Source organism: Somniosus microcephalus, unplaced genomic scaffold, assembly GCF_052327205.1.
Source record: "Somniosus microcephalus isolate GS21.2 unplaced genomic scaffold, FLI_Smic_1.0 unresolved_chr9, whole genome shotgun sequence".
Lineage (NCBI taxonomy): Eukaryota > Metazoa > Chordata > Chondrichthyes > Squaliformes > Somniosidae > Somniosus > Somniosus microcephalus.
In genome coordinates, this window is record NW_028225187.1 from 2,942,197 (window position 1) to 2,963,708 (window position 21,512).

A 21,512-nucleotide genomic window follows, 5' to 3' on the forward strand; every position below is an offset into this window, starting at 1 on the left:
ACACAAATCTTTCAAAGAACGGAAAGTGTTGAAAATAAAGATTTCAATGTTTGACACCACATTAACAGAAACTTCACATGAACATTGGCTAAAACACACAATTGCCTATCCTTGTGTGTTGTTAGTTGGTATGATTGGACTAGGATGAGGGTGAGAGTGAGGGGTGGCTCGTGAGATGGGGATGTGATAATATAGATAGAGAGGAATGGGTGGAGGTGCAAGGTAAGTTGGTGAGAGTAAGGATGTTCAGGAGTAGGGTGGGGAAGGCAGAGTGATGGGGATGTGATAATAGAGAGAGATGGGGGGAGGTGCAGGGTAAGTTGGTGAGAGTAAGGATGTTCAGGAGTAGGGTGGGGAAGGCAGAGTGATGGGGATGTGATGAGAGGCACAGCCGGATGAGGTTAAGTGAGGCTTTGCAGTAACGTTTTGTGATCTACTGAGATCATTGAAAGGTTTGTGTCACTGCAGGCTGGTCCTCCCGATGACATCCCTTCTTGAGCCCCACGGTGCAATGTGCACCCAGGCTGTGTTGGTCTCTTCCGCTCCTTGGAAGAGACGAGAACCTCCCTGCGGGCTGTGGCTCCCTCCATAATCATCTAGAGGGAGTTCTGGGAGAGCCTGGGTGCAGCCGAGCTCCTCTGTGCTGATGTCAGTGTTTGTAGAACCTCAATACTGTAGAACACAGAGCACAATGGGCAAAGTCAATGTGTGTCATCAAACCCGCTTCCCCCAATTCCCCAGAGTGAGGCCGCGACCCCCGACCCCGGACACACCCGACCCGCCACCGACCCTCCACCGACCCCCGACCCTCCGCCGGCCCCACCCGATCCTCCGCCGACCCCAGCCCCGCCCGACCCTCCGGCGACCTGACCCGGCCCCGCCCGACCCTCCGCCGGCCCAACCCCGGCCCTGCCCGACCCTCCGCCGGCCCGACCCTGCCCCGGGCCCCGCCCGACCCTCTGCCGACCCTCCGCCGGCCCGACCCTGCCCCGGGCCCCGCCCGACCCTCCACTGTCCCCGGCCCGACCCTGGCCCCGCCCAACCCCGGCCCCACCCGATCCTCCGCCGACCCCAGCCCCGCCCGACCCTCCGGCGACCTGATCCGGCCCCGCCCGACCCTCCGCCCGACCCTGCCCCGGGCCCCGCCCGACCCTCCGCCCGACCCTGCCCCGGGCCCCGCCCGACCCTCCGCCCGACCCGGGCCCCGCCCGACCCTCCGCCCGACCCTCCGCCGGCCCCGCCCGACCCTCCGCCCGACCCTCCGCCGGCCCCGCCCGACCCTCCGCTGTCCCCGGCCCGACCCTGGCCCCGCCCAACCCCGGCCCTGCCCGACCCTCCGCCGGCCCGACCCTCCGCCCGACCCTGCCCAACCCTCTGCCGACCCTCCGCCGGCCCCGCCTGACCCTGCCCCAGCCCGGCCCCGCCCGACCCTCTGCCGGCCCCGGCCCGACCCTGCCCCCGCCCGACCCCGGCCCCGCCCGACCCTCTGCCGACCCCGGCCCCGAAACTCCCAACCCTCCCCCGACCCCGGCCGCACCCAACACCAACCCCACCCTGACCCCCGCCCGACCCTCCACCGGCCCCCGCCCGACCCTCCCCCGACCCAGGCCCCCGCCCGACCCTCCCCCGACCCAGGCCCCCGCCCGACCCTCCACCAGCCCCAGCCCCGCCGACCGTTGCCGACGGGGAAAAGCGGGTGATTAATTTCCTGAAGTACTTTCAGTGATTGCTGTAATATCCCAGAGAGAAAAGTATATCAGATCTGGACTTTGATTCAGTTTGTTTCTCTCTCTCTGTTTCTTTTTAGTCTGAATGGCAATAAACTGGGAGATTCAGGAGTGAAACCAGTGTCTGCGGCTCTGAGGAACCCGGACTGTAAAATAGAGAGACTGGGGTAAGTACCAGACTGTGTGAGATTGTGTTTATAATAACTGGATGTCTGACACTGAACATTATTATTAGTATCAGTAATAGTGTTATTAATAAACTCTGGGGATTGACTCTGATTCCTGTTATTTCTCTCTCTGATCCCCAGGCTGGGTCGTGTCGGTCTCACAGATTCTTGTGTCGAGGATCTCGCCTCCGCTCTCAGTACAAACCGCTCACTGACGGATCTGAGCCTGAGTCATAATAAACTGGGAGATTCAGGAGTGAAACTATTGTCTGTGGCTCTGAGGAACCCGGACTGTAAAATACAGAAACTGGAGTAAGTACCAGACTGTGTGAGATTGTGTTTATAATAACTGGATGTCTGACACTGAACATTATTATTAGTATCAGTAATAGTGTTATTAATAAACTCTGGGGATTGACTCTGATTCCTGTTATTTCTCTCTCTGATCCCCAGTCTGTGTGTTAACGGTCTCACAGATTCTTGTGCCGAGGATCTCGCCTCCGCTCTCAGTACAAACCGCTCACTGACGGATCTGAGCCTGAGTTATAATAAACTGGGAGATTCAGGAGTGAAACTACTGTCTGTGGCTCTGAGGAACCCGGACTGTAAAATACAGAGACTGGGGTAAGTACCAGACTCTGTGAGATTGTGTTTATAATAACTGGATGTCTGACACTGAACATTATTATTAGTATCAGTAATAGTGTTATTAATAAACTCTGGGGATTGACTCTGATTCCTGTTATTTCTCTCTCTGATCCCCAGGCTGGGTCGTGTCGGTCTCACAGATTCTTGTGCCGAGGATCTCGCCTCCGCTCTCAGTACAAACCGCTCACTGACGGATCTGGACCTGGGTTATAATGAACTGGGAGATTCAGGAGTGAAACTATTGTCTGTGGCTCTGAGGAACCCGGACTGTAAAATACAGAGACTGGGGTAAGTACCAGACTGTGTGAGATTGTGTTTATAATAACTGGATGTCTGACACTGAACATTATTATTAGTATCAGTAATAGTGTTATTAATAAACTCTGGGGATTGACTCTGATTCCTGTTATTTCTCTCTCTGATCCCCAGGCTATGGTCTGTCGGTCTCACAGATTCTTGTGTCGAGGATCTCTCCTCCGCTCTCAGTACAAACCGCTCACTGACGGATCTGAGCCTGAGTCATAATAAACTGGGAGATTCAGGAGTGAAACTACTGTCTGTGGCTCTGAGGAACCCGGACTGTAAAATACAGACACTGGGGTAAGTACCAGACTGTGTGAGATTGTGTTTATAATAACTGGATGTCTGACACTGAACATTATTATTAGTATCAGTAATAGTGTTATTAATAAACTCTGGGGATTGACTCTGATTCCTGTTATTTCTCTCTCTGATCCCCAGTCTATGGAGAGTCGGTCTCACAGATTCTTGTGCCGAGGATCTCGCCTCCGCTCTCAGTACAAACCGCTCACTGACGGATCTGAACCTGAGTCATAATAAACTGGGAGATTCAGGAGTGAAACTACTGTCTGTGGCTCTGAGGAACCCGGACTGTAAAATACAGAGACTGGAGTAAGTACCAGACTGTGTGAGATTGTGTTTATAATAACTGGATGTCTGACACTGAACATTATTATTAGTATCAGTAATAGTGTTATTAATAAACTCTGGGGATTGACTCTGATTCCTGTTATTTCTCTCTCTGATCCCCAGTCTATGGAGAGTCGGTCTCACAGATTCTTGTGCCGAGGATCTCGCCTCCACTCTCAGTACAAACCGCTCACTGAGGAATCTGGACCTGGGATCAAACTCCTTCACAGACCAATCTGTCCCTGCTCTCCGCCGCCTCATACTGACCTGCAGGAGTCTGGAGCGGATCTGGTGAGTGTTTGTGTTAATGTTTAATGTAATAAATAAAATATCAATGGGATTCAGTCACTTTTCTGGGTAATATTTGTCTGTAATTATTATTGAAATATTACCCCCAGTCTCGCGGTTATTTACACTGTTGTTCAATCTGTTTATTTCCTGTTTAATCTTTAATCTGTTTCAGGCTGAGGGGGAATCAGTTCAGTTCATCCGGAAAAAAACAGCTGGAGTTACGTCGGGGAACAAGACGCGGACTGAGTGTGGAAGTGTGAACAGTCCAAGTGATGACCTCACTGCTCCCATTGTGTGACCATTCGAAGTGATGACATCACTGCTCCCATTGTGTGAACAGTCCAAGTGATGACCTCACTGCTCCCATTGTGTGAACAGTCCAAGTGATGACCTCACTGCTCCCATTGTGTGACCATTCCAAGTGATGACCTCACTGCTCCCATTGTGTGACCATTCCAAGTGATGACCTCACTGCTCCCATTGTGTGACCATTCCAAGTGATGACCTCACTGCTCCCATTGTGTGACCATTCCAAGTGATGACCTCACTGCTCCCATTGTGTGACCATTCGAAGTGATGACATCACTGCTCCCATTGTGTGAACAGTCCAAGTGATGACCTCACTGCTCCCATTGTGTGAACAGTCCAAGTGATGACCTCACTGCTCCCATTGTGTGACCATTCCAAGTGATGACCTCACTGCTCCCATTGTGTGACCATTCCAAGTGATGACGTCACTGCTCCCATTGTGTGAACATTGCAAGTGATGACCTCACTGCTCTCATTGTGTGACCATTCCAAGTGATGACCTCACTGCTCCCATTGTCTGAACATTCCAAGTGATGACCTCACTGCTCCCATTGTGTGACCATTCCAAGTGATGACCTCACTGCTCCCATTGTGTGAACAGTCCACGTGATGACCTCACTGCTCCCATTGTGTGACCATTCCAAGTGATGACCTCACTGCTCCCATTGTGTGACCATTCCAAGTGATGACCTCACTGCTCCCATTGTGTGACCATTCCAAGTGATGACCTCACTGCTCCCATTGTGTGACCATTCCAAGTGATGACCTCACTGCTCCCATTGTGTGACCATTCCAAGTGATGACCTCACTGCTCCCATTGTGTGACCATTCCAAGTGATGACCTCACTGCTCCCATTGTGTGACCATTCCAAGTGTTGACCTCACTGCTCCCATTGTGTGACCAGTCCAAGTGATGACCTCACTGCTCCCATTGTGTGACCATTCCAAGTGATGACCTCACTGCTCCCATTGTGTGACCATGCCAAGTGATGACCTCACTGCTCCCATTGTGTGACCATTCCAAGTGATGACCTCGCTGCTCCCATTGTGTGAACAGTTCAAGTGATGACCTCACTGCTCCCATTGTGTGACCATTCCAAGTGATGACCTCACTGCTCCCATTGTGTGAACAGTCCAAGTGATGACCTCACTGCTCCCATTGTGTGACCATTCCAAGTGATGACCTCACTGCTCCCATTGTGTGAACAGTCCAAGTGATGTCACTGCTCCCATTGTGTGACCATTCCAAGTGATGACCTCACTGCTCCCATTGTGTAACCATTCCAAGTGATGACCTCACTGCTCCCATTGTGTGACCATTCCAAGTGATGACCTCACTGCTCCCATTGTGTGACCATTCCAAGTGATGACCTCACTGCTCCCATTGTGTGACCATGCCAAGTGATGACCTCACTGCTCCCATTGTGTGAACATTCCAAGTGATGACCTCACTGCTCCCATTGTGTGACCATTCCAAGTGATGACCTCACTGCTCCCATTGTGTGACCATTCCAAGTGATGACCTCACTGCTCCCATTGTGTGACCATTCCAAGTGATGACCTCACTGCTCCCATTGTGTGACCATTCCAAGTGATGACCTCACTGCTCCCATTGTGTGACCATTCCAAGTGATGACCTCACTGCTCCCATTGTGTGACCATTCCAAGTGATGACCTCACTGCTCCCATTGTGTGACCATTCCAAGTGATGACCTCACTGCTCCCATTGTGTGACCATTCCAAGTGATGACCTCACTGCTCCCATTGTGTGACCATTCCAAGTGATGACCTCACTGCTCCCATTGTGTGACCATTCCAAGTGATGACCTCACTGCTCCCATTGTGTGACCATTCCAAGTGATGACCTCACTGCTCCCATTGTGTGACCATTCCAAGTGATGACCTCACTGCTCCCATTGTGTGACCATTCCAAGTGATGACCTCACTGCTCCCATTGTGTGACCATTCCAAGTGATGACCTCACTGCTCCCATTGTGTGACCATTCCAAGTGATGACCTCACTGCTCCCATTGTGTGACCATTCCAAGTGATGACCTCACTGCTCCCATTGTGTGACCAGTCCAAGTGATGACCTCACTGCTCCCATTGTGTGACCATTCCAAGTGATTGTGGTAAACCACTTTTATCGTTCACTATCGTTACACTATAGTTATCACTGTTATATCGTTACTCTATGGTTATCACTGGTCACACTGTTGTATCACTATACGAGGTCGCCTCTTGTCACGCTGATATACCTGGGCTGACCACTGCTGACTCCGCCCATGACTCCACCTACCTGCCCAGGTATAAAGGTAGTCGACTGGCTGGCATTCCTCCTTGTATCCGATCACCCACGAGGGTGGGCTCTGTTATTTAGCCAATAAAAACCTATAGTTACTTTCCTAACTCGTCGCTTTTCATTGGCTGAATTGATACTTATATCAATTTTATTGGCTAAATTTTAAAATGTCGTTCCCTGAGCAGCAAAGCGAGCAGTCAAACGACCAGCCAGACGCCCAGCTACAACAGCCACAGCAGCCGGCCTGGCTGCGAGCCCTCAGACCACCGTACCTGGATCTAAACCCACAGGCTGCAAACTCAGCCCTCGACTTCGAACACTGGCTGAGCTGTTTCGAGTCCTACCTGGGAGAATCCGGCGTGCCTCAGAGATCCAAGCTAAGAGTTCTGACCGCCCAAGTGAGCCCTAAAGTATTCGCACTCATCCGGGACCTTAAAACATACGAGGACACCATCAACCGGCTGAAACGACAGTACCTGAGCCTGGTAAATTCCATGTATGCCAGACACCTCCTAAGATCCCACCCGCAACAGCCAGGAGAGACCGTGGATGAATTTTTACAGGTGCTGCAAGCACTCGGCAGAGACTGTAACTTTAAAGCGGTAACGGCGGCAGAAAATACTGAAGACCATGTCCGCGATGCCTTCGTGAAAGGCCTGCGGTCCGACTACTCACGGCAAAGACTACTGGAAGCAAACGACCTCGACCTGGACAAAGCTGCAGCCCTCGCTCGCTCCCTAGAAGTGGCCCATCGGGACCTCGAGGCATACTCAAGGTACTGTAACCTGCGACCCTGGGACTCGGGACCGACCCCAATACCCCCCGCAGCACACCCCCCCCCCCCCCCCCCCCCCCGGGACCTACCTCAGTGTCGGCGTCCCGGAGCCGATCGGGACCGCCACCCCCGGTACCGGCTGCGACCTCTGACCCCCGCGATCGGGCCGCCGGCTGCTTCTTCTGCGGCCAGGCGAAACACCCGAGGGCGCGCTGCCCAGCCAGGAACTCTACCTGCTCAAACTGCATGAAGAAAGGCCACTTCGCCAAGGCCTGCAGAGGTGGATCATCAGAGGCCAGCAGTGCCTCATGCGAGCTGTGGGGGCGGCCATCTTCCATCAAGGCCACAGAGGCCAGCATCCCCACACGTGAGTCATGGGGGCGGCCATCTTTGATCCAGGCAACCGACACCAGCAGTGCCTCATGTGAGTTATGGGGGCAGCCATCTTCTCCGCCATTTTGTCCAACCTCATAGAGTCATAGAGTTTTACAGCACAGAAAGAGGCCCTTCGGCCCATCGTGTCTGCGCCGCCCATCCATCCCTGTCCAGTCTAATCCCATTTTCCAGCATTTGGTCCATAGCCTTGTATGCAATGGCATTTCAAGTGCTCATCCAAATGCTTCTTGAATGTTGTGAGGGTTCCTGCCTCCACCACCCTTTCAGGCATTGAGTTCCACATTCCAACCACCCTCTGGGTGAAAAAGTTCCTCCTCAAATCCCCTCTAAATCTCCTGCCCCTTACCCTGAATCTGTGCCCCCTTGTTATTGACCCCCCCACTAAGGGGAAAAGTTCCTCTTTATCTACCCTATCTATGCCCCTCATTATTTTGTACACCTCAATCAGGTCCCCCCTCAGCCTTCTCTGCTCCAAGGAAAACAACTCCAGCCTGTCCAGCCTCTCTTCATAGCTGAGGCGCTCCATCCCAGGTAACATCCTGGTGAATCTTCTCTGCACCCTCTCCAAAGCAATCACATCCTTCCTATAGTGAGGCGACCAGAACTGCACACAGTACTCCAGCTGTGGCCTCACCAGCGTTTTGTACAGCTCCATCATAACCTCCCTGCTCTTATATTCTATGCCTCGGCTAATGAAGGCAAGTATCCCATATGCCTTTTTAACCACCTTATCTACCTGCTCCGCTGCCTTCAGGGATCTATGTACATGTACACCAAGGTCCCTCTGACCCTCTGTACTTCCTAGGGTCCTACCACTCATTGTGTATTCCCTTGCCTTATTTGTCCGTCCAAAATGCATCACCTCGCACTTTTCAGGGTTAAATTCCATTTGCCACTTCTCCGCCCATCTGACCAACCCGTTTATATCGTCCTGTAGCCGGAGGCTTTCCTCCTCGCAATTTACCACCCCACCAATTTTCGTGTCATCTGCGAACTTACTAATCATACCTTTTACATTTTCATCCAAATCATTTATGTAGATCACAAACAATAAGGGACCCAGCACCGATCCCTGAGGTACCCCACTGGACACAGGCTTCCAGTCACAAAAGCAACCTTCGACCATCACCCTCTGCCTCCTGCCACTCAGCCAGTTTAGGATCCAACGCGCCAAGGCACCCTGGATCCCATGGGCTCTTACCTTCTTGACCAGTCTCCTATGCGGGACTTTGTCAAAAGCTTTACTGAAGTCCATGTAAACCACATCCACAGCATTTCCCTCATCCACCCCACTAGTCACCCCCTCGAAAAATTCGATCAGATTTGTTAGACATGATTTACCCTTGACAAAGCCATGCTGACTGTCCCCGATTAATCCTTGCCTCTCCAAGTGGAGATTAATTTTGTCCCTCAGAACTTTTTCCAATAATTTCCCCACCACAGATGTTAGACTCACTGGCCTGTAATTCCCTGGTTTATCCCTGCTACCCTTCTTGAATAATGGTACTACGTTAGCTGTTCTCCAGTCCTCTGGTACATCCCCTGTGGCCAGAGAGGTTCTGAAAATTTGTGTCAGAGCCCCTGCAATCTCCTCCCTTGCCTCCCACAGCAGCCTGGGATACATCTCGTCCGGGCCTGGGGATTTATCCACTTTTTGGCCTGCTAAAACCGTTAGCACCTCCTCCCTCTCGATGCTAATATGTTCAAGTATGTCACAGTCCCCTTGCCCGATTTCTATGTCTGCATCGTCTTTCTCCATAGTGAACACAGATGAAAAAAATTCATTTAAAACCCCGCCTACATCCTCTGGCTCTACACACAGATTGCCACTTTGGTCCCTAATGGGCCCTACCCTTTCCCTGGTTATCCTCTTGCCCTTAATATACTTATAAAACATCTTAGGATTTTCCTTTATTTTGCTCGCTAGTGTTATTTCATGGCCCCTCCTCGCCCTCCTAATTTCTTTTTTAAGTATGCCCCTGCACTTTTTATACTCCTGTAGGGCTTCTTCTGTCTTTAGTCTTTTGTAACTGCCAAAAGCCCCCCTTTTATTTCTAATGCATTTTTGTATATCCCTTGTCATCCAAGGTTCCCTTTGCTTGTTGGTCCCACCCTTGACCTTTACAGGAACATGTTGGCGTTGTACTCTCTCTATTTCCCTTCTGAAAGTCTCCCACTGTTTTGATGTGGATTTTCCTATAAGTAGCTGCTCCCAGTCCACTTTGGCCAGATCCTGCCTTATCATATTAAAATCGGCCTTCCCCCAATTTAGAACCCTTATTTCCGGGCCGTCTTTGTCTTTTTCCATGACCACCTTAAATCTCACCGAATTATGGTCACTGTCGCCAAAATGCTCTCCTACTGACACTTCCACCACTTGCCCGGCTACATTCCCCAGAATTAGGTCCAGTACCGCCCCCTCTCTTGTAGGACTTTCTACATGTTGGCTCAAAAAGCTCTCCTGGATGCACTTTAAGAATTCTGCACCCTCTAAGCCTTTCACACTCTGACTGTCCCAATTTATATTGGGGAAGTTGAAATCCCCCACTATTATTACCCTATTATTTTCGCACTTCTCTGAGATTTGCCTACATATCTGTTCCTCTATCTCAGGTAATTACAGACCTGTAAGCCTTACATCAGTTGTGGGCAAAATGCTGGAGTCCATCATTAAGGATGAAATAGCGGAGCACTTAGCAAATGGGGACAGGATAGGACAGAGTCAACATGGATTTACAAAGGGTAAATCGTGCTTGACTAATCTATTGGAATTTTTTGAGGGAGTAACTGGTAGAATAGATGGGGGAGAGCCAGTAGATGTGGTGTACCTGGACTTCCAAAAGGCCTTCGATAAGGTCCCACATAAAAGATTAGCATGGAAAATTGAGGCTCATGGGATAAAGGGGAAAGTTTTGGCGTGGATAGGGAACTGGCTGTCAGATAGAAAACAGAGAGTTGGAATAAACGGCTCATTTTCTGAATGGCAGGCAGTAACAAGTGGGGTACCACAGGGATCTGTCCTGGGCCCCCAGCTGTTCACAATTTACATTAATGACCTGGATCAGGGAGTCGGATGCAGCATTTCCAAATTTGCAGACGACACTAAACTAGGAGGTGGGGTGGGCTCAGAGGAAGAGACCAGGAAGCTCCAGAGCGATTTGGACAGACTGGGCGATTGGGCGGATAAATGGCAGATGCACTATAATGTGGACAAGTGCGAAGTTATCCACCTTGGGTGCAGGAACGGGAGGGCAAATTATTATTTAAATGGCAATAGATTGGGAGAGGGGGAAGTACAGAGAGACCTGGGTGTTCTTGTACACCAGTCACTGAAGGCGAGCATGCAGGTGCAACAGGCGGTCAAGAAGGCAAACGGTATGCTGGCCTTCATAGCAAAAGGGTTAGAATACAGGAACAGGGATACCTTGCTGCAGCTGTACAGGGCACTGGTGAGACCACACCTCGAGTACTGTGTACAGTTTTGGTCGCCTCATCTGAGGAAGGATGTTCTTGCCATGGAGGGGGTGCAGCGGCGATTCACCAGGCTGATACCAGGAATGGCGGGAATGACCTATGAGGAGAGACTATGTAGTTTAGGGATGTACACACTGGAGTTTAGAAGATTGAGAGGGGACCTCATAGAAGTGTATAAAATTCTGACAGGTCTAGACAGACTGGATGCAGAAGGAATGTTTCCCTTGGCGGGTGAGAACAGAACTAGAGGACATAATTTAAGGATAAGGGCTAAACCATTTAGGACAGAGATGAGGGGGAATTTCTTCACTCAGAGAGTGGTGAACCTGTGGAACTCATTGCCACAGAGGGCAGTGTACGCCAGCTCATTAAATATATTTAAGAGGGAATTAGATATATTTCTACGGGCAAAAGGGGTTAAGGGTTACGGAGAGAAGGCGGGGACGGGATACTGAATTAAAGGATCAGCCATGATCTCATTAAATGGCGGAGCAGGCACGAAGGGCCGAATGGCCTACTCCTGCTCCTATCTTCTATGTATCTATGACTGTTTGGGGGCCTATAGTACACTCCCATAGTGAACACAGATGAAAAAAATTCATTTAAAACCCCGCCTACATCCTCTGGCTCTACACACAGATTGCCACTTTGGTCCCTAATGGGCCCTACCCTTTCCCTGGTTATCCTCTTGCCCTTAATATACTTATAAAACATCTTAGGATTTTCCTTTATTTTGCTCGCTAGTGTTATTTCATGGCCCCTCCTCGCCCTCCTAATTTCTTTTTTAAGTATGCCCCTGCACTTTTTATACTCCTGTAGGGCTTCTTCTGTCTTTAGTCTTTTGTAACTGCCAAAAGCCCCCCTTTTATTTCTAATGCATTTTTGTATATCCCTTGTCATCCAAGGTTCCCTTTGCTTGTTGGTCCCACCCTTGACCTTTACAGGAACATGTTGGCGTTGTACTCTCTCTATTTCCCTTCTGAAAGTCTCCCACTGTTTTGATGTGGATTTTCCTATAAGTAGCTGCTCCCAGTCCACTTTGGCCAGATCCTGCCTTATCATATTAAAATCGGCCTTCCCCCAATTTAGAACCCTTATTTCCGGGCCGTCTTTGTCTTTTTCCATGACCACCTTAAATCTCACCGAATTATGGTCACTGTCGCCAAAATGCTCTCCTACTGACACTTCCACCACTTGCCCGGCTACATTCCCCAGAATTAGGTCCAGTACCGCCCCCTCTCTTGTAGGACTTTCTACATGTTGGCTCAAAAAGCTCTCCTGGATGCACTTTAAGAATTCTGCACCCTCTAAGCCTTTCACACTCTGACTGTCCCAATTTATATTGGGGAAGTTGAAATCCCCCACTATTATTACCCTATTATTTTCGCACTTCTCTGAGATTTGCCTACATATCTGTTCCTCTATCTCCCCCTGACTGTTTGGGGGCCTATAGTACACTCCCAGCAAAGTGCTTGCCCCCTTTTTGTTTTTAAGTTCTACCCATATGGCCTCATTAGAGGAACCCGCTAATATATCATCCCTCCTTACAGCAGTAATTGACTCCTTAATTAATATTGCAACACCCCCTCCCCTTTTACACCCCCCTCTGTCTCGCCTGAAGATTCTATACCCCGGAATATTGAGCTGCCAGTCCTGACCCTCCCTCAACCATGTCTCCGTGATAGCAACAATATCGTACTCCCATGTGTTCAACAACAACTTCAGTTCATCCACCTTATTTGCAAGACTCCTTGCATTAAAATAAATGCCTTCCAGCCCTGCCATATTCTCTTTTGCCTTCACATATTTGCTCTGCCTTCCCAGCTGACTTGTTTTTCCCTCTGTATTTGGCTGTAAATCACCCCCTACTATAGCTCCACTCTGTACCCCAACCCCCTGCCAAGTTAGTTTAAACCCTCCCCAGCAGTGCTAGCAAACCTCCCCGCAAGGATATTGGTTCCCCCCTGGTTCAGGTGTAAACCGTCCGACTTGTACAAGTCCCACCTTTCCCAGAAGCAGACCCAGTGATCCAGGAAACTAAAGCCCTCCCCGCTGCACCATCCCTTTAGCCACGCATTCATCTGTTCTATCTTCCTATTCCTATACTTACTAGCACGTGGCACCGGGAGTAATCCAGAGATTACAACCTTTGAGGTCCTGCTCCTTAATCCTTCACCTAGCTCCCTAAATTCTTGCTGCAGGACCTCATCCCTCTTTTTACCTATGTCGTTGGTACCAATGTGGACCACGACCACTGGCTGTTCTCCCTCCCCCTCCAGAATGCCCTGCAGCCGCTCAGTGACATCCTTGACCCTGGCACCAGGGAGGCAACAAACCATCCTGGATTCACGTCTACGGCCACAGAAACGCCTATCTGTTCCCCTTACTATAGAATCCCCTACCACTATTGCTCTCCCACTCTTTTTCCCCCCTTCCTGGGCAGCAGGAGCACCCCCAGTGCCAGGAAGTTGGCCGCTGCTGCCTTCCCCTGGTGAGTCATCCCCCTCAACAGTATCCAAAGCGGTATACTTGTTTGAAAGGGGGATGTCCGCAGGGGTTCCCCACACTACCTGCCTGCCTTTGTTGCTCCGCCTGATGGTCACCCCCTGTGCTGCCCTACCCTGAGGCGTGCACAACTCGCTAAACGTGTTATCCACGAGCCTTTCAGCATCGCGCATGCTCCAAAATTCATCCACCCGCAGCTCGAGCGCCGCAATGCGGTCTACAAGTAGCTGCAGCTGGATGCATTTCCCGCACACATGGTCATCAGGGACACTGGCAGCATCCCTGACTTCCCACATGGAGCAGGAGGAGCAGAGCACGGGTCTGAACTCTCCTGCCATGACTTACCCCTTTAATTACTTAAAAAATTTATTCAATACCCCAGTTACAGGTATGCTCTAGGGCGCTTTATTTACCAACTATCCCCACTACACCACAGAATTCAAGCTTGTATTGAAAAAAGAGAAATACTCACCAACTACCTGCTCCCTGGTGACGTCACACACTGATTACTTTTTACCTCTCTCCCCGCTGCTGAGTTGGTCGGGCCTCGCCTCTCTCCGGTTTTTATACCGGGCTCCGACTCGCTGGTCCCGACTGGTCTCGGGCCTCGCTGGTCGCCGGGTTTTCTCCCGAGCTCCTCCTCGCTGCTCCCGCTGGTCCCGACTGGTCTCGGGCCTCGCCTCTCTCCGGTTTTTATACCGGTCTCACCACACTGGTCCCGACTGGTCTCGGGCCTCGCTGGTCGCCGGGTTTTCTCCCGAGCTCCTCCTCGCTGGTCCCGGGCCTCGCCTCTCTCCGGTTTTTATACCGGTCTCACCACACTGCTCCCGACTGGTCTCGGGCCTCGCTGGTCGCCGGGTTTTCTCCCGAGCTCCTCCTCGCTGCTCCCGCTGGTCCCGACTGGTCTCGGGCCTCGCCTCTCTCCGGTTTTTATACCGATCTCACCACACTGCTCCCGCTGGTCCCGACTGGTCTCGGGCCTCGCTGGTCGCCGGGTTTTCTCCCGAGCTCCTCCTCGCTGCTCCCGCTGGTCCCGACTCGTGGGAGACGCCATTTTACCCACCACCCCCGACCGCCACCGTGCCTCTAGACCCGACTACCGCCTCAACCGCAGACTACAGCAACTCGCTCAGCTATACACTAGCCTCCGTCACACTGGACCAGGCCCGCCCGCATCACCTGTCCAAGTCGATGATGGACATCAAAGTAAACGGCCACGCCACGACCTGCCTGTTCGACAGCGGAAGCACGGAGAGCTTCATCCACCCAGACACGGTGAGCCACTACTCCCTCCCTGTCCTGCCAACGCGCAACCGGATCTCGATGGCATCGAGGTCACACGCCACAGACATCAGCGGCTACTGTGTTGTGACCCTGTCGGTTAAGGGTACGGAGTATAAAAATTTTAAACTCCTCGTCCTGCCCCAGCTATGCGCTGCCGTCCTACTAGGCCTAGACTTCCAATCCCACCTCCAAAGCGTTACGCTAGCATACGGCGGACCCCTCCCCCCACTCACAGTCGACAACCAGCAGATTTTAAACCGCCCACCGCGTAACACCTGCGGCCTATCCACCCTCAAGGCCCCGCCACCTTCCCTGTTCGCTAACCTCACCCCCGACTGCAAACCCGTCGCTACCAAGAGCAGGCGGTACAGCGCCGGGGACAGAGCTTTCATTAGCTCTGAGGTGCAGCGTCTCCTGAAGGAGGGCATCATCGAGGGGAGCACCAGCCCCTGGCGTGCCCAGGTCGTGGTCGTTAAGACCGGCAATAAAAACCGCCTGGGCATCGACTACAGCCAGACCATAAACAGGTACACCCAGCTGGACGCATACCCCCTTCCCCACATATCTGATATGGTCAATCAGATTGCGCAGTACCGGGTATTCTCCACCATCGACCTTAAGTCGGCCTATCACCAACTCCCTATCCGCCCTGAGGACCGCCAGTATACAGCCTTCGAGGCGAACGGCCGCCTCTACCACTTCCTTAGGGTTCCCTTCGGCGTCACCAACGGGGTTTCGGTCTTCCAAAGGGAGATGGACCGGATGGTTGACCAGAACGGGCTGCACGCCACGTTCCCCTATCTAGATAACGTCACCATCTGCGGCCGCGACCGGCAGGACCACGATGTTAATCTGGAGAGATTCCTCCGTACGGCCCAACCTCACCTACAATAAGGATAAATGTGTGTTTAACACCTCGCGCCTTGCCATCCTCGGCTGTGTAGTAGAGAACGGAGTCATCGGCCCTGACCCCGAAAGAATGCGCCCCCTCATGGAGCTACCCCTCCCCCACTGTCCAAAGGCACTGAAGAGAAACCTGGGGCTCTTCGCCTACTATGCCCAATGGGTGCCCAATTATGCGGACAAAGCCAGACCCCTCATGAAGTCCACATCCTTCCCCCTTACGGAGGAAGCGTGTGCAGCCTTCTCCCTCATTAAGGGAGACATTGCCAAGGCCACAATGCACGCAGTGGATGAGTCCATCCCCTTCCAAGTCGAGAGCGATGCATCCGACTTCGCCCTAGCCGCCACCCTTAACCAGGAGGGGAGACCGGTGGCCTTCTTCTCAAGGACCCTACAGGGCCCTGAGATCCGACACTCGTCGGTCGAGAAGGAGGCCCAGGCGATTGTGGAGGCGGTACGACGCTGGAGGCACTACCTGGCAGGCAAACGATTTACCCTCCTCACCGACCAACGTTCGGTCGCTTTTATGTTTAATAACAAGCTGAGGGGCAAAATCAAGAATGACAAGATCTTGAGGTGGAAAATCGAGCTCTCCACCTATGATTATGATATCTTGTACCGGCCAGGTAAGCGGAACGAACCCCCCGATGCTCTGTCACGAATTACATGCGCCAGCGCGCAAAGTGATAGACTTCAGACCCTCCACAACGACCTCTGCCACCCCGGGGTCACCAGACTTTACCACTTCATTAAGGCCCGCAACCTGCCCTACTCCATCGAGGAGGTCAGGACCATGACCAGGAACTGCCAGACCTGTGCCGAGTGCAAACCGCACTTCTTTAGGCCGGACAGAGCAAGCCTGATCAAGGCCACCCGCCCCTTCGAGCGCCTGAGCATCGACTTTAAGGGGCCCCTCCCGTCCTCTGACCGTAATGTGTACTTCCTCAACATTGTTGATGAGTACTCCCATTTCCCCTTTGCCTTCCCCTGCCCAGACATGACCAGTACCATGGTCATTAAATGCCTGAACGACCTCTTCGCCTTGTTCGGGTTCCCAAACTATATACATAGTGACCGGGGCTCCTCCTTCATGAGCGAGGAACTCCGTCAGTTCCTACTAGCGAGAGGTATTGCTGCAAGCAGGACCACCAGCTACAACCCCCGAGGGAACGGCCAGGTGGAAAGAGAGAACGCGACGGTATGGAAGGCCGTCCTCTTAGCCTTAAAGTCTAAGGGCCTCCCAACCTCCCGCTGGCAGGAAGTCCTCCCGGCAGCGCTGCATTCCACCCGGTCACTACTTTGCACTGCCATCAACGCCACCCCCCATGAACGAATGTTTGTTTTCCCCAGGAAGTCGACTACGGGAACCACGCTACCAACCTGGCTGACCTCTCCGGGGCCCGTCTTGCTGCGAAAGCATGTGAGGGCCCATAAAACGGACCCCCTGGTCGAGAGGGTGGACCTCCTGCACGCCAACCCCCAGTACGCCTATGTGGCATACCCAGACAGGCGGGAGGACACAGTCTCCTTACGAGACCTCGCACCCTCGGGCACTCCGGAGACACCACCTTCACCCCGCCCCCCCCCACCACCCCCCCCAATTCCAGCCAAGGTAGACGGCATGCCGGAACCCCACGAGCCTTCGCCGACCACGCAGACACCAGCATTAACACCGGATAATGCAACACCGCCGCTGCGACGATCAGAAAGGCTTACGAGGCCTCCGGACAGACTGACATACCAGAACTGGTAGTACACTTCACCCCGCCGGACTCAAATCTAAACAAGGGGTGAATGTGGTAAACCACTTTTATCGTTCACTATCGTTACATTATAGTTATCACTGTTATATCGTTACTCTATGGTTATCACTGTTCACACTGTTGTATCACTATACAAGGTCGCCTCTTGTCACGCTGATATACCTGGGCTGACCACTGCTGACTCCGCCCATGACTCCACCTACCTGCCCAGGTATAAAGGTAGTCGACTGGCTGGCATTCCTCCTTGTATTCGATCACCCACGAGGGTGGGCTCTGTTATTTAGCCAATAAAAACCTATAGTTACTTTCCTAACTCGTCGCTTTTCATTGGATGAATTGATAGTTACATCAGTGATGACCTCACTGCTCCCATTGTGTGACCAGTCCAAGTGATGACCTCACTGCGCCCATTGTGTGACCATTCCAAGTGATGACCTCACTGCTCCCATTGTGACCATTCCAAGTGATGACGTCACTGCTCCCATTGTGTGACCATTCCAAGTGATGACCTCACTGCTCCCATTGTGTGACCATTCCAAGTGATGACCTCACTGCTCCCATTGTGTGAACATTCCAAGTGATGACCTCACTGCTCCCATTGTGTGACCATTCCAAGTGATGATCTCACTGCTCACATTGTGTGACCATTCCAAGTGATGACCTCACTGCTCCAATTGTGTGACCATTCCAAGTGATGACCTCACTGCTCCCATTGTGTGACCATTCCAAGTGATGACCTCACTGCTCCCATTGTGTGACCATTCCAAGTGATGATCTCACTGCTCACATTGTGTGACCATTCCAAGTGATGACCTCACTGCTCCCATTGTGTGACCATTCCAAGTGATGACCTCACTGCTCCCATTGTGTGACCATTCCAAGTGATGACCTCACTGCTCCCATTGTGTGACCAGTCCAAGTGATGACCTCACTGCTCCCATTGTGTGACCATTCCAAGTGATGACCTCACTGCTCCAATTGTGTGACCATTCCAAGTGATGACCTCACTGCTCCCATTGTGTGACCATTCCAAGTGATGTCACTGCTCCTTCACCCCGCCCGGGGCCGGTAGCGGTGGGGCTCCTTCACCCCGCCCGGGGCCGGTAGCGGTGGGGCTCCTTCACCCCGCCCGGGGCCGGTAGCGGTGGGGCTTCTTCACCCCGCCCGGGGCCGGTAGCGGTGGGGCTTCTTCACCCCGCCCGGGGCCGGTAGCGGTGGGGCTCCTTCACCCCGCCCGGGGCCGGTAGCGGTGGGGCTCCTTCACCCCGCCCGGGGCCGGTAGCGGTGGGGCTCCTTCACCCCGCCCGGGGCCGGTAGCGGTGGGGCTCCTTCACCCCGCCCGGGGCCGGTAGCGGTGGGGCTCCTTCACCCCTGGCAAAGGAGGACCGAATCTGAGGGATGTCCTGCGGCCGCGATGGCGATTGGGAATTTCAGGGAAGCTCCTCTATCACGGATTACCTCTCTGGTCGGCGGTTTTTATGCGACACCGGGGTGCAGTGTAGCATCCTTCCCGCGTCAGCACTGGATATACAGGCTGGGCGGCACGGCCTCTCCCTCGAAGCAGCTAATGGCGGGGCTATTCGTACCTTTGGCAAATGGCGGGTCCAGGTGTGCTTCGGCGGGCAACGGTTTCATTGGGAATTCATCACAGCCAAGGTCTCGCAAGCCATCCTTGGTGCGGATTTCTTATGTGCCAACAGCCTCTTGGTTGATGTAAGGAACTGACGGTTAATTAATGCGGCCACTTTCCACTCCATCCCTTGCTTCCGCAGTACCGCCATGTCGCGCACTGTCTCCTGCACATTGCCCTCTCCGGACGATTTCACTCGCCTGCTAGGCGAATTCCCGGACCTGACCAGGCCCACCTTCTCCTCGGCCACTAAACATGGTGTCGAACACCACATCACTACGACTGGCTCCCCGGTCTACGCACGGGCTCGGCGTCTGGAACCTGGCAAGCTCGCGGCTGCGAAGGCGGAGTTCGCCACGATGGAGCGGCTAGGGATTATTCGCCAGTCGCCCCTCCACATTGTCCTGAAACCCAGCGGCGGATGGCGGCCATGCGGCGACTAGCAATGCCTTAATGACGCCACTACTCCCGATCGGTACCCGATCCCTCATATTCAAGATTTCTCTGCCCACTTGTGAAATTCTATATTCTCCAAGGTCGACCTCGTCCATGGCTACCACCAGGTCCCCGTACACCTGCAAGACGTCCAGAAAACTGCAGTCATTACCCCCTTTGGCCTGTTCGAGTTTCTACGGATGCCATTTGGGCTGAAGAATGCTGCACAGGCTTTCCAGCACCTGATGGACTCGGTACTGCGGGACCTTAAATTTATATTCATCTACCTCGACGATATCCTTATCGCCAGCCCTAACAAAGAGGAGCACATCTGCCATTTACGCACCCTCTTTCGACGCCTCAGCCAACACGGCCTGATCATCAACCCAGCCAAGTGTCAGTTCGGCCTGCAGCAGATTGATTTCTTGGGCCACCGCATTACTTTGGAAGGTGCAATTCTGTTGCAGACGAAGGTAGAGGCAGTCACGGCGTTCCCACGGCCGCAGACCATCAAGGCCCTGCAGGAATTCCTCAGCATGGTAAATTTTTACCACCGCTTTGTACCTAAGGCAGCACGGCTAATGCAGCTCCTCTACGAGGCCCTCAAAGGCAAGTCTGGCAAGGATTCGGTAACCTGGACAGTCGAAATGCACAACGCCTTCGACAACACGAAAACCGCTTTGGCCAACGCGACCATGCTGGCGCACCCACTGCCAGGTGCCACCATCGCACTTACCACCGACGCTTCCGACTACGCCATCGGCGCTGTACAGGAACAGTGGGTCAATGGGACGTGGCAACCACTGGCGTTTTTCAGCCATCAACTACGGCGCAACGAACGAAAATACAGCACTTTCGACCGGGAGTTGCTGGCACTCTTTCTGGCTATCCACCATTTCTGCTTCTTGTTAGAGGGACGTCCCTTTACTGCGTTTGTGGACCACAAACCACTAACCTTCGCTATGGCCAAGACCACCGAACCGTGGTCAGCTCGATAACAACGTCAGTTAACGTTCATATCAGAATTCACGACAAATATCCAACACATAGCTGGCAAGGACAACTTGGTAGCAGATTGCCTCTCTCGCGCGACTGTCCAAGCACTCCAGCTGGGCATCGACTATGCTCTCATGGCTGCCGACCAAGTATCCGATCCTGAAACACAGGCATACCGCACCGACATCTCCAGCCTCCAACCGGCTGATGTTGAATTCCATGCAGCAGGCACCACACTACTCTGTGACGTCTCCATGGGAGACCCTCCCCCAATCGTTCCGGTTGCCTGGCACGACAAAGTTTTTGATGCCATACACGGGCTTTCGCATCCTGGAATGAAGGCCTCCCAAAAATTAATGTCTAAATTTGTCTGGAAATGTATGCATAAGGATATCTGCGACTGGGCTAACACCTGCATTGTCTGCCAAAAATCTACGGTACAGCCTCATGTCAAGGCTCCATTGGCCACTTTTACAGTACCAGAGCGTCGGTTTGACCATGTAAACGTGGATCTCGTTGGGCCGCTTCCACCATCACGGGTTCACACACCTCCTCACCATAGTAGACCGCACTGCTAGATGGCCAGAGGCGGTTCCTTTGTCATCTACCACTTCCGCTAATGTCGCCCGTTTGGGCATTCCGGCAGACATTTCTTCAGACTGCGGTCCACAGTTTTCTTCTGAGCTTTGGAACGCTGTGGCCCAGGGTCTCGGCACCAAGCTACACCGCACCATGGCCTACCATCCACAGGCAAACGGCTTGTGCGAGCGTTTTCACAGGTCGCTAAAAGCATCGCTGAGGGCCAGCCGCCAAGGCGCCGGATGGGTAGATAAGCTTCCGTGGGTCATGTTGGGTTTTCGCACGGCACCCAAAGAAGATCTTCAATCGTCTTCTGCTGAGCTCATGTACGGTCAGCCATTCCGCGTACCAGGAGACTTCCTTCCGATTCCAACAGCGCCATGGTCTGCATCCGACCA

The 21,512-nt window shown here is 52.8% G+C and overlaps 2 protein-coding genes across 6 annotated transcripts in view; both read left to right on the plus strand.

Annotated features, from left to right (window-relative positions):
- Positions 1–4,239, plus strand: part of LOC147084224 (NACHT, LRR and PYD domains-containing protein 3-like) — a 299,061-nt gene extending 294,822 nt beyond the window's left edge. For 3 of the 5 annotated variants that reach the window (XM_085979477.1, XM_085979478.1, XM_085979479.1), the window contains 8 exons: positions 1,808–1,894; positions 2,036–2,206; positions 2,348–2,518; positions 2,660–2,830; positions 2,972–3,142; positions 3,284–3,454; positions 3,596–3,763; positions 3,936–4,239. In XM_085979477.1, the coding sequence (XP_085835603.1) occupies positions 1,808–1,894; positions 2,036–2,206; positions 2,348–2,518; positions 2,660–2,830; positions 2,972–3,142; positions 3,284–3,454; positions 3,596–3,763; positions 3,936–4,023 (1,198 nt within the window). In that variant the 3' untranslated portion in view covers positions 4,024–4,239. The remainder of the gene's footprint in view (positions 1–1,807; positions 1,895–2,035; positions 2,207–2,347; positions 2,519–2,659; positions 2,831–2,971; positions 3,143–3,283; positions 3,455–3,595; positions 3,764–3,935) is intronic. The other 2 variants (XM_085979476.1, XM_085979480.1) reach the window with 2 other exon arrangements.
- A 1,831-nt stretch (positions 4,240–6,070) lies between these two features.
- Positions 6,071–17,787, plus strand: LOC147084225 (uncharacterized). Its single transcript, XM_085979474.1, has 2 exons — positions 6,071–7,149; positions 17,062–17,787. Exons 1-2 carry the CDS (start codon positions 6,542–6,544, stop codon positions 17,462–17,464), a joined length of 1,011 nt encoding a protein of 336 aa, XP_085835600.1. The 5' UTR covers positions 6,071–6,541; the 3' UTR covers positions 17,465–17,787.
- Positions 17,788–21,512: the final 3,725 nt, after the last annotated feature.